The 13,492-nt window shown below is 45.3% G+C and overlaps 1 protein-coding gene across 1 annotated transcript in view; it reads left to right on the top strand.

The window, feature by feature from the left end:
* Positions 1 to 13,492, top strand: part of SLC12A8 (solute carrier family 12 member 8) — a 145,477-nt gene that overhangs the window by 1,268 nt on the left and 130,717 nt on the right. Inside the window, exons 2-4 of the mRNA XM_052645168.1 lie at positions 4,339 to 4,597; positions 4,747 to 4,847; positions 5,322 to 5,417. Coding sequence (XP_052501128.1) covers positions 4,339 to 4,597; positions 4,747 to 4,847; positions 5,322 to 5,417 — 456 coding nt within the window. The remainder of the gene's footprint in view (positions 1 to 4,338; positions 4,598 to 4,746; positions 4,848 to 5,321; positions 5,418 to 13,492) is intronic.

Here is a 13,492-nt window from a genome sequence, read left to right as displayed (position 1 = left end):
GAAGGTCTGTGATGGGTCTCATACGATATTTGAACCAAGGCTGAGTGCTAATTGCACTGTTGTCACGTTTCAGTAAGACTGCCACCATCGTCCATGAAATAAACTGGACCCTGTTCATTAGGCTTCTGTGTGCATCCCATGTTTTCTCACAGCCCCAGCAGGTCCTGGCTCACGGCAGAGGCCAGATGGCTGAGGGAGAATGCCTCTCTCCTGACTGAGGGCAAACCCCCAGAGTCAACAAATAGCTTAGATCCTGGAGGAGAAACCTGCTCAACAGGAGCTGGGGACACCTGACAGCAGGACAGTGGCGGCCCCTCCCTCTCCACTCACCCCGGCCCGGGAGCAGAGCAGGGTGAGTCTCCTGGAGCCCTGTCCCCTCCTCTGGGACTGCAGGGCACTCGGGCTGTGTGCAGTGCTGGTGCTCCTGTCAGGCTTGCCACTCTTGGTTCACCCCCTTCCAACTCCTGGTAACATATGATAGCCCTTCTGACAGACGTTTTTGCCTTTTGGAAAAGCATTTTAAAATCCAGGAAGAAGGAAAACTTTTTCTGCCTCATCTCTTCACCTGGATTAGAGAAGCTGTGTATAGGAGAGGGTCTGGTATTGGAACCAAACCAAGTTTAGGTTCAAATTCTGACTCTCCCCTCAGAGCCAGCAAACAAAAGTTTGCTGAATGTGTGCAGAATATCTATGACTTTTTAAGACAGGTATGTTGTTGCAGGAGGTGCATCATGTCCAACTAAAAAGAAAAAATATACATATTTTATATTTGTATATTTACAAATATATTTGTTTTACTTGTGTTCTCTGCACTCAGATATATTTCACACTTTCCCCTTGTCCTTGAAGATTATAACTGGAGTAAGATACTATTGTGGACAGGATGTATGCTCTGATATTTTAGAGAAGGGAGAAACAAAACAAAAACCCCAAAATGACTGAGCTAGAAATTCCATAGTTTACAACTTGGCTGTCACTTAGAATCACCTGAGAAGTTTAAAGAAAATGCTGGTGCCAAGGCCCCACCCCAGCCATATTGTCTGAAACTATACCCAAGTGATTACAAAATGCAGACCTGGGGGAGAGAGAACCACCAGACTAGCAGATCCACTATTTGTGGCCCTTCTGATGCTGGTTCTAGGGCACAGGCTGTGAGATATGTTTTTGTAATTATTATACGTATTTACATTTTGATTTAATGTTTTCAACCTGTTTTCACATTTCTATTTTGGCTGACTTTGTCGAAGCTCTGATCCCTCCCCAGGGTTCAGACTTTCTGATAAATGAGATCATTTTTCAAGACATGGTCTCTTCTCCAGCTTTTACACAGAAGGCAATTCCCAGCACTGACCACTGGAAAGGAATGAGATGAAGGATCTTCTGTCTGCAGCTGACCAGGGTAAGACCCATAGAGCAACAGCCTCGCTATTGTGGGCTTCAACTCTAGCTGGAGTGGTTCCCAAATAGAAAAAAAAAGGTGAGTTTAAGAACATTTCTTAAATGTGAGTTCAAGAGGTGAGTTTAAAAGGTGAGTTTAAGAACATTTAAGAATAATATTATTTTTAAATGTAACAGTACTGCAACAAGGGTAAATTCAAACAATTTGAGATGAATAAAAATACTGTGAAAGGAAATAAAATATTTTTTTATCTTGGTTAGATGTATTTGCTATCTGTTGCTGAATAAAAAATTACCCCCAAATTTAGCGGCTTAAAACAATAATAATTCACTACCTATCATGGTTTCTGTGGTCAGGAATTCAGACAGAGCCCAGCAAGGGCAGCTTATCTCTGCAGCGTCTGGAACCTCAGCTGGAAGGATCTAAGGCAGGGAACGTGAATCATCATCTGAAGGCTCCTTTCACTCACACGTCTGGCAATTGACGCTGGCTATTGGTAGGAACATGTGGCCTCCCCGTGTGGCCTGGGCTTCCTCACAACATGGTGGCTGAGTTCCAAGGCTGAGTGCTCTGAGAGCAAGGAAGCCAGATGGACTCCCTCCTGCCTTCATGACCTAACCTAGGAAGTCAAGCAGTGTCATTTCTTTCACTGCTATTGGTTGAGGCACTTACAAAGGTCCATTTGGCTCAAGGGGAGGGGACATAGATTCCCATCTCTTTTTGAAGGAATGTCAATGTCATATTTCAAGAAGAGCATATGGGATGGAATATGTTAATGCAGTTATCTTTGGAAAATGCAATCTGCCCCATATTGTCTTTTTAATTTTCTTACTCATTTTTTCAGATTCCAAAACTAACGTGCTCATTGTAAGAAAAAAATTCAATAAAAATCCAAAATTTGTGCACCAAACTTAGATTTCTTCTCCCACTTTACTATCTCAACCCCCCTCTCTAGAGAGAACCACTGTTAACAAATGGATGTGTATTTTCCATACAAACTATACACATATATGCACTGCTTTAAAAAAAACAAACTGTATACATTATTCTACAACTTGCTATTTTTACTCGTTATTATGTGATGATCAAAGTTCTATATTAGTACATATAAAAACACCTAGTTGTTTCTAATGCTGGCTATCATAGTATGGCTATACCATAACTTATTTAATCAGTCTTCTAATAGTGGTCAGTTAGAATGTTAAATTTTAAAAACTATTACAAAGTAATAATACAGTGAACATCTTTGTACTAGGTCATATAGGGTAGTATCTTAAAAATGGAATTGTTCTGTTCAGAGGTTATGCAGGATACTATTTTTCAATACAGTATTGCTATGTTTTTTACAGTTATATCATTTTAAATCTACATTAAGCAGGATACACTTTTTTAAATTTGCAAATGGACAGGTTTCTCTAGCCTTAACATGAAGAAAAAGGACAAACATTTGTTCTTAGGTATAGAAGATGCTCGTAAGTTTTAAAGGAAACTTTTCATTTGTTTAGAAAATGATGAATGACAGGAAGTAGGTGGTTATGAACAGAGGGGTGGATTATGGTTTTAGCTCAGGCTAACATGGAATTGAATGTGGATTCTTCAAAGCTCACATTGACACTTTGAGAGAGGCTCATCCGAAGGTGACAGCAAACAGGAAACCAGCTTGAGGCAAAAAAACAAAGTGTCATGTGTGACCCCAAAGTAAAGATGGCACTACTCTCTACAGATGTCTGTACAAACATGAGATTCCAATAATATGCCCACCCAGCCATCCATTGCTCACAGGTGGCTAATCTGTAATTCATCCTGGGGTTCTTTCCTCTTACAGAGATGCATTGTTACAAACTTCTTTACTGGGAAAGAAGTTCTGACACATGCCACAACTTTGAGGACATGATGCTAAGTGAAAAGTCAGACATAAAAAGGACAAGTGTCATCTAATTTCACTTATATGAGAAAGGTTGGAGAAGCAAATTTATAGAGCCAGAAAATAGATTAGAGGTTACCACTTGCTGGGACAAGAGGGCTGTGGGGAGTTACTGCTGAAGGGTACAGAGTCTCAGTTTGGGGGTGATGAAGAAGTTTTGGAAGTAGTTCAAGCTGCACCACGTGGTGAATAGTATTAATGCCACTGAACTATACCCTTAAAAATAGTTTAAATGGTACATTTTATATTATATATATATATATTTCCACATCAAAACCCACACACAAAAAAATCCCCAAAAAACCCTTTGCTGGAGCAGAGGAGGTTGGGGCTCCATCAGTGTTCCCATGGCTTTGCCTTCCCTTTTGTTTTTAAAAGAACAACCTCTATTTTTAGGGATTTTCACACAAAGGCTCCTGTGGGCGTGGGAAGTACTCCCAGCTGCCCTCCTGTTTCTCAGAAGCCCACAAGGAGGCCTAGCAAGTTATTTCAGGCTTAGGAAATATGCCGGATTGGAAATAGAGATAATTTAATCTCTGTGCATGTTGATAACTTTTTTTTTTCCCTGCAAGCTGGGGTCCTAGAAACCTTACCTCATCCCTAATCCCTTCAAGCTGAGTCTGGGAATCCCTGAAGGTGGCGAAGGTAATTCCTTCCCACACCTCAGCATGCCCGAAGGCACTTTCTTGGCGAAAGAATTCCACTTCCGGCAAGGCTAAGGGTCCCCTGGGTCGCGTGGCCGCTGCACACTGGGGGCCCTGGAGCGCAGTCTCCGTCTCTTGCCCCAGTGTTTCTGCTCCCCAGCCTCTCATTCCTGCGTTCAGCATTGTCAGAGAGAGCAGGTGCAGTGAGTAGGCTCGCGTCCTGTCACCCTAATCCGAGGGTCGTGCACCTCGGCGGGGTGTGGTGAACGAGCTATCCAGAGCGGTGGCTAGTCAAGTCTGCGAGTTTGCAAACTCTTCCTCCCCTTGTCCACTCCCGCATCCCCGCTCAGTCTCTTCCCACCCCTGTTAAGATTGCTGTTCCTTTCTCCCGGGAGCTCTCCCGGGCGGCCGACGGTGCGCGGGCACCACCCTTGGGGAGGGGAAGTGCCCGCAGCCCGTCTCTCTCAACCTGGATCCGAGAGTCGTGGCCGCGGTGCCCGAGCTCGGGCCAGACGCCTCGTCAGCGGGACAGCTGGGACCCGTGCCGCGCGCACCTGGTCAGCCACGTGGCGGCGGGGCGGGGCCTGGGCGGGGCGGGCCCAGCTCTAGGAGCCGGCGTCCCGGGAACAGGTGAGGGCGGACGCCGAGCGGCTGGTGGGTGCGGAGAGCGCAGGGTGGTCTTGGGCGGCTCCTCTTTCCCGGGAACTCTGTGTGTAAGCCGGAGCCCAGCTTGGGTCACCTTTGCCCTCTGCGCAGGTAGACCCCCTTCCTGTCTGCAGCTGGGACCCGAGCCATCCGCCGGGCCCAGGGCTTCCTGAGAACTTGGTTCGAGAGGGGCGGAGGCTGGAATGGGGGTGTACGCTGCGCCGTAGGGGTTCGCGTAAGTAGGGTTGCTGGAGGGACGCGAGTTCAGCGTTGACCGAAACCCTAGGGGTCTGTGCTCTGTCTCCGGAGCCGGTCTCGGTAAGTCTCCGGTCCTTTGACCACCTGCAGCCAGTTCTAGTGGATCGATGGTGTCCTGGCCCTGGACAGAGGGGTTCACAAGGAAGGAGAGGAGTGTAAAACTGTGTCCTCAGGGGCTGGGCAGCTATGCTCCGACCCCTGTGTTGAAGGAGCTTAGGGCAAAAAAAGAGCTGGGGGCAGCTGTGTTTAAAAGAACAGCAACATTTGAGCAGAGGGAGTCTGTGAAGGATGAGTGGGATCAAATATTTGGGTACCAAAGAGGGAAGGAGATGTTTCCAGATGAGGCAAGACAAAGTTCCTTCCTCAGCCAGGGCCTGGTATAGGAAGGATGGGCAATAAGGATCCAGGGAAAGAGGAGCCAGACTGACCGGGAACACTGTTTACTTTCCAGAGGGGTCTCCCCACCCAGACCGCCAGGACCCCCATTTCCAGAAGAATGGCCCAGATGTCTCAAGTGCAGGAAATCTTCCACGAGGCAGCCCAGCAGGTAGGCCTGGGTGGTGTGGGGGTCTGTGAGAAAAGGTCACCAGGCAAGATGCTGAATGGAAACGTTACCATGGACTATTTTAAAAGTAATGATCTCAGACATTTATTTTGGTATTCCAACTTAATCAAGAAAATGTTACAGCCAACTCCTAGCCATCTGTGTGCAAAAAATATTCTTTGGTATCTAGCAGATTCCGAATCCTGGACACTCCTCCTCCTACCCAGCCCCACCCATGGAGGTTTTCCATGAACAGAGTGAGGACTGAGATAATACAAACTCCTTTTAATATTGAATCAAACCAGTGTAAGAAGGTAAATTCATTTCTGAAAAATTCATACTGAATATACTGAAGTCAAATAGATTCCTGGATTCCCTGATATCTGCAGGTTTTTCTTTTTCTTTCTTTATCCTCTCCCTGTTGATCATTACAGTAAGTATTCAGTGTAGGTATGGAATTAAAGTGACCCTCCCCTAAAAAACAAACCAACCATGCTTAGGCATTTATCAAGAAGCTACTTGCACCAGGGTCTTTGCTGTATGATGGTCACTCAACTGTGAAGTTTTCAGTCTCTTGGATATCTCTTGTCTTTATAGAGAGGGGTAAAGGGGTTTTCTGGCATTATAAGCGGGAAAATGAGCCCCCCCCAAAGGGAGAGAGAATCAACTCATGGCCTCACACAGTAACAAGAGATTAGGGTCCAAAGCCGGGGAGTCCTGAGCCAAAGGGCAGAGGCTGGAGAGGCAGATGGGATTCAGGACTGGTGGGAGAATCCAAGCTGGCTAGTTACCCCTCTTCATGTGCATGGGTATATATGAAAAATGCAGCATGGTGGCTGGCAGCTGGCGAGTGCTCAGCAAAAGATACTGCTCCCCTTCCTCCTGACAGGCCCAGAACTGTATCCTGCATTCTCTACTGAGCTCCTTACACCCAGCCCCCCAAATATTCAAGCTATTTAGAAAAAATGAGTGACTGGAGACCCAGAATAGCTCCTCAGAGAGATTTCAGAACTCTTGCCCAGAGGTCTTTGCTCCTAGGTGAAAGAGCCAGTACCATATTTTTAATGTGATTGAGTACCCTTATAGAAACCTTGACTTATTTATTTAAGAATGTATTTAGCTCGACCAGTCTCTCGTCATATTTGCCATGCATTTTATTTGTGTTTGCAAGACTGTACATGAGTGTTTATGCAGCTAGTATATGTTCATGGTCTACTTCCTAAATAATGGGTACTGTGTTAACCTTGAAAAAGTACCCAGATGGAAAACGTGAAGCCCTTGTTTCCAGGGATTCCAAAAGGAGAGCATTTGGTTCATTGCTATGAGAGGGATCCATTAAGGCTCAGCTGTGATCCTCTCTCTCTTGTTTAAAACCTTCAGTGGCTCTCCTATCCACCACTCAAGAATTCAAACTCCTTAGCCTAGGTCCTGCACAGTCTGACCCAGTCTGAGTTTCAAACTGGCTCCCCTGCATCTTACTCTTGGTACCCCACCTTCCAGACAAAGGTCCATTCCCTAGGTCCTGTACTTGTATCTTTTCCCTTGCTGGTCTTTGCTAATACTTCTCACACAGCTGATTTGTCTCTGAACTCTCCAAGTATCTAAGGCTATGCCTGGCATTTAAGTAGTCAGTAAATGTTAATTGACTAACCAAATGAACAAGTAGCAGATGACCACAGTGCAAGCTAAATTTCCATGAGTGCCCTAAGAGAGAGTTGATTTTTATTTTAAAAAATTTTTGTAATTAATTAAAGCCACAACCACGTGGCATGTGGGATCTTAGTTCCCTGGACAGGGATTGAACCCCTGCCCCCTGCAGTGGAAGCACAGAGTCTTAACTGCTGGGCCAACAGGGAGGTCTCGAGTGTTGATTTTTGAAATGATGGATGTAAATGCCTATGTATCACCTTCCTCTCCATCTCCCTCAGTCTCTGAATGTAGAGGGATTAGACAGTGTTCAATGTCAAGGCGTTTGGTGTTCATTATCTAGACATCTTGGAAATTTCTCCCTTTGTCTTCCTTGCCCTGTCCTGTCCAAGGTATCATTTCTTAATTGAATTGTTTCATACCTTCCTAACTTCCTTCTCCACATCTCCTCTAAAGCGATCCCTTTTTAAAGCACAAGTCTGTGCATTTGACTCCTCTGCTGAAAGCCTTTCCATGGCTTCTCGCTGCCTTCAGAACTCAGTTCCGACTCCTTACCTTGGCCCCCACTGCCCCTCCCACCCGCCCTCACGGTGATCTGACTGGCTTCTCCTGCACCCTCCCATAGCATGCTCTGTCAGTGCACTTGCTCTGCAGTTTTGAAGTGAGCTGTTTCTTTCCTGTCTTCCTTGCTGGTGGTGGTGGTTTAGTTACGAAGTCACGTCCGATTCTTGCGATCCCACGGACTGCAGCCTGCCAGGCTCCTCTGTCCATGGGATTCTCCAAGCAAGAATGCTGGAGAGGGTTGCCATTCCTGTCTTCCTTAAGACTGTGAATTCCTGAAGTTCAGGGCGTTGTCTTATTCATTTTTGTGTCCTCAGTACTTGTTGTTAGTGCTCAGCATATGGAAGATGCTCAGTCAGTGCCAGTTCTACTTCACTCACCTGGCTAAGGATAGGGGGAGCTGTGATTTGCATTAGGTTTTGATGGGTCAGTGGTAAAGTTGGGGCACACATCCCAGGCTGAGAGGGTAAGAAAATGATAATAACTACCAACTTATTTTATTATATGCTGAACACCTAATGTGCATCATCTCTCTTAATCTTCACAACATTCTGAAGTAGATATAATAATTATTTTGGTTGACAGATGAAAAATGGAGGCACTTTGAACCCGGGCATGGTTGTTGCCAAGGTCTAGGCTTTAATCCTTTCTGCTTTATGCCTCCTGCCTCAATGGCCTGAGCGAAGCCTGTACGGGAACAGATAGCAGGCTGGACAGCTAACATGTTTGAAGTGGTTGGCCTTCCAGAAGTGTCCCATGAAGTTTTTCTCCCTTTACTCCAGGTTTGGGAGTTGGGAATTCTGCTAAGAGCTTTGAGGCCTGAAGAGCATGGGACCAAGAAGGCCATGCCCAGTGGGAAGAGAGGCTGGGGGGTGTTACCCTAAATCCTTCCGTTCAGATCTGCTCTTCTCCTGGTCACTGTGTCATTTTGGAAGAGTGGGGATGCTTGCGAGTTAAGTGGAGGGGTTACTGAATGGATTCTTGGTTTGCTTTACTCATTTCGGGACCAGATTGGGTATGTGTGGGTGGGTGTGGGTGGGTGTGGGTGGGTGTGTGTGTGTTGGTCAAGCAGATTGGCTGAGAAGGGTCTATAGATCTGAGGGTTGATGGTGCTGCCTGGTTCAAGTACTGACTCTAACACTTCGTAACTTTGGGAAAGTTACTTCACCTGGTTAAGCCTTTGTATCCTCCCATAAAATGATGACAATAATAGAACGCACCTTAGAGAATTATGAAGATTAACAGAGATAGTTCCTGTAAATGTTTAGTGTAGCACTCAGTTCATAGGAGGCATTTTGTAAACATTGTCTAATAATAAAACCAAGATGGGGTGTATGTATTTGGTCCATGCGATAGTGATGTGACTGATCAGAGGGTTCAGTTGGCAAATGAATACATAACTCAGCACATCAAATTCAGGTAGAAGACCTAAGGTAGGAGTCCCAAATCCAGAATAATTTCCTTGGCCAAAACCAGAGACTGGGATAGTGTCTGGGACATTCTGGATTATGTGGGATGGGCAGTCCATTGAGGATGATTTCTAGGCCTGGAGTGGTTTGGGAATGTGTGTGCGTGTGTACCTTGTGGAGGTATGAATCATTTCAGCAACCTCTGTCCCCAGGCACTTCACTGATGTGCAGTGTGGTTTAAGGGTGGACTTGAACCTGGGAACCTGGGGTTCCCAATTCTGGCTATGCCATCAGGCATGCCAGGCCCTTGGGCAAGTTAGTCAAGGGCTTGCCCTCTGTTTCCACAACTGCAGGATGGGGTGAGTGTACCTCATTTTCAGGGTTCTTACGCCATCTGCAGAAGGGTCTGGCCCCGTGCCTGTCACATGGTGCAGACTAAATACAGTGCTTGTCCAGTGATCGGATGAAGCAGATTTCACACAGAAACCCAGTCGAGTAGTCTGCTTGTGAGATGCAGGGCTGGAAAGCTAAGGAGAAGCTGGTGCCAGAGGGAGGTGAATGGAAAGCTAATGGTCTTTGACACCAGCCATGTCTCCATCAGTCACTGGACAGAGAGGACTGTGACAGACGCAGTGGTCAGGAAGATGAAGCTGACAGCAGAAAGGAGTAGCTGGAGACAGGGAGAGACGGCAAGTGGACATCTGTGCAGGGTCTGGAGTCCAGCAGGATCCAGTGCTCTTAGTGTGGGAAATAGCGGGAAAAGTTGGCTCAGCTTAGCAGGCGTTTATCGAGTGCCTGTTCTTGCCAGGATCTCCAGCGAGTGCTGTAGATACTAAAACAGAAGTCTCTTAATCATGATGGAATAAGGGATGCCTCCCACTAGTCTGGTGTGCTGTTTTCCTTCTCTCAGGATTGGACAGTCTCCAGAAAAACTTAAAGGGAAGCTGTGTCATGCTGTGGTCTGAGAATGGGTGACCAAAAGCCGCAGATTAGCTAGTGTGAGTAACTCATTCTCTTCCTTCTTTATCCAGCTGGAGACTTGGGATCCAGCAGGAGTGAGTCTGTGAGGACCCTGTTCTAGGAAGTCTGTGGGGTAATGGCCGGCCTGAGCTAATCACCCTTGAAAAAAGCCCGATGCAGACGCAAGGAGTAAGTTGCCCTTCAGAGCTATGGCATCTGACCCATGTGTGAGCTCTTCATGATGCTGCACCAGGACTTGGTGCCGCCAGACTTCCTGCCTCCCTTTCCCTTCCCTGGCCTCTTCTGTGCTTGCTCCCTGTTCTCGCCTCCTCGGTTCAGAGGCTCACTGAGGCTAGCTCAATGTGGTAAGAGTAAGAAAGAATATGATCCAGTTGTGGGACCAGCAAGAGGGGCAGAAAGAGGCGAACATGTTAAGAGACTGAGGCGATACAAGTTATTGCAATGAATAAAGAGGAATTTTCTACTCTCAAACTCAAAAAAAAAAAAAAAAAAAGGAGTTCTTAGAGATCCTCTGGTCCAGCCCTTGCTTAGCTTGTCAATAAACAAGCCCAGAGATGTGGAATGACTTGTCCAAAGATACATCAAGAGAGTGGCAGAGCCAGGTGAGAACTGAGCCCTCACTCTATATTACGGCTCTGGGTTGATCTTAATGCAGCCAATCTTTAGGTTATAATTTTGAGCATTGGTACCAGGCTTCATCACAAAAGCTTTGCTGTGGTTTTCTGCACACTTATTAGCCCATGTACGGTTAAGAACTGACTTTCATTTTTGCATTTTTCAGGCTCGTTTTAGCATCTTTAAAAAGCCAATATGCAAAGTGAGCCTTGGCAGCCACACGCTAGGTGATAGCTTATTGCTTTGTTAGAATATAGAGAAATGGATGCACCTGGGCAGAAAAGAAAAGGGAACCTAGGACAAGGCCATCTTGTTATCCCCTCTTATACAGATAGGGAAACTGGGGTCCAGAGTGGTTGGGTGGAAGAGAAGGGCTTACATCTGGGATTCTGGGAGTCATGACCCCTATCACCCTCCCAGTTTCTGTAGGGCATGAAGCTTATACCATTTTCAGGGATTCTCTTCAGTCAAAAGGATACAAATTATAAATACAAAATTAGGTGTAGTCTTTGGAGAGACTCAATGCAAGTGAAGGGTCTTGAGGCGTTAAGCGGTTAGCTTCACTGTGAAAGACCAAGGGTACCTGGACAGAACCACCTATGGGATATAACAGAAGAAACAGGCTTGGGCCCTGCAGCCTGGGAGAGAAGAAAGGGCAGCTTTTACTCTCAGGGTTGAAATGAGTCTGCAGCTTTCGCGTGAGCTCGGTTTGTTTTTCTTGCTCTCTCTCTGTTGTCGTCAGCCCCTTCCACTTTACAGGCCTACTTGTCACTTAGCCTAGGAGGTCAACCTCGAAAATGACAGTGCTCTGAAAATGCTTCATATTTGTAAAAAGTTGGAGTGGAGACGTTTTCTGGACGAAGAAACTAGAATGAAAGTGATTCTTCACTGAAATGAATGCGGTGGGATTGTCTCATTTATATATTCACAGGATCTTCATTTGTAGAGGTGACCGATGACACAGAGAGATCAGTGCCACTGGAAGAAGAATTTACTGCTTACATTTCTCAAGAGAAGGAGGAATGCCATACAGGACCACAGGGAAAGCACCAAGTTCTGGTCAGGAGGCAAAAGCAGGAATGAAGGGAAAACCTGGGCCATAGCCTTTATTGTGCTCTTGGTGGGAAGGGCAGGGCAGGGTAGAGCAAACAGCTTAGGACTGGATGGTTTTAATAGTTCTGGTAAGCTTTGGCAGTAGAGGTGGTCTCTAGTTTCCTAGAAACTGACCTGGGGGTGATTTAGAGCAGGAGAAATATTGGCTTGGTGTGTGAGAATTAGATAAACAGAGTGGCTTAGGGAATATACTCAGAATTGGTATGTTTGCATATGGAAGGGATGCTCCTGGCCAGCTGTGTGCTATCTATAAGAGCTGGTTAGCCCTGGGAAGGTTGATCTGTTCCCTGAACTACAAGATTTTAAAGATATCATAATGTCATAAGTGGAGAAGGCAATAGCACCCCACTCCAATACTCTTGCCTAGAAAATCCCATGGATGGAGGAGCCTGGTAGGCTGCAGTCCATGAAGTCGCGAAGAGTTGGACACGACTAAGTGACTTCACTTTCACTTTTCACTTTCATGCATTGGAGAAGGAAATGGCAACCCACTCCAGTGTTCCTGCCTGGAGAATCTCAGGGATGGCGGAGCCTGGTGGGCTGCCATCTATGGGGTTGCACAGAGTCAGACATGACTGAAGTGACTTAGCAGCAGCAATGTCATAAGACAGAAAGGAAAAAACATGATTAATATATTCTGCCTAGCTATGAATGAATGAACTAGATGACTTAAAAATTTCTTGTTGCCTTAGGGTATATTTCATCCATGGTCAAATACAGAAAAAACACAGTCCTTTATTTAATAGTTTGGGGTTTGGAAGGAGAATCCTAGAGGCCATGTTAATGATTCTGAAGTACTTTTCTTACAGTTTGTGTAAGGAGCTGCTAGGTGGTGCTTAGACTCTGGTCTGGCCCAATTGAACAACCTGACTTCCTATAGGGGTGGATGACAGAATTTTAGCTTATTTTTCCATTTATTTTATTCTTTTGCTGACAAAATACCTCTCTTCAGGATAGAAGTTTAAATACTAGATATACCTGTATTCATAAAATAATATCAAATAAAAAACACTTAAAGAAATATACATACCTTAGGGAGTGTAATTCAGTATTTCTTTTTGCTCTTTTCCAGGCAAGAATACTGGAGTAGGTTGCCATTCCCTTCTCCAGGGGATCTTCCCAACCTAGGGATCGAACTCAGGTCTCCCATATTGCAGATCGATTCTTTTTTTTTTTTTAATTTATTACACTGTTTTATTATTTACAAACACTAAAATTGCTATACATACACTTTAAGAGTATATCTTGATCTGGGCAGGAAACATTTGCAAATGATAAGCATATGACTAATTCTCTTAATATATTAAGAACACTCATGAATCAATAAAAGACACATTAACACTGTAATAGAATGTGAACAATGATTATATAGAAGCTTCATAGGAAAACTACAAATGACCAATATGAATTTGAAAAATATCTTCCTTTAAATTAACATAACTAAAATGACAGTGGTATAGTATTTCATGTCTACCAAATAACTTAAGATGCAGATCGATTCTTTACTGTCTGAGCCAGCAGGAAAGACTTGTTTGCTCTTTAATCATTATCAAGTAGTAATGTAGGGCTTCCCAGGCGGTGCTAGTGGTAAAGAATCCACCTGCCAGTGCAGGAGATGTAAGACGAGGATTCAATCCCTGGGGTCGGGAAGGTCCCCTGGAGGAGGAAATGGCAACCTACTCTAGTATTCTCGCCTGGGAAATCCCATGGACAGATGAGCTTGGCTGGCTACAGTTTGTGGAGTCACAAGGA

The sequence above is a fragment of the Budorcas taxicolor genome, chromosome 1, assembly GCF_023091745.1.
Source record: "Budorcas taxicolor isolate Tak-1 chromosome 1, Takin1.1, whole genome shotgun sequence".
Lineage (NCBI taxonomy): Eukaryota > Metazoa > Chordata > Mammalia > Artiodactyla > Bovidae > Budorcas > Budorcas taxicolor.
Note: the sequence above shows the minus strand (reverse complement) of the source record. Positions and strands in the feature narration are given on the sequence as shown.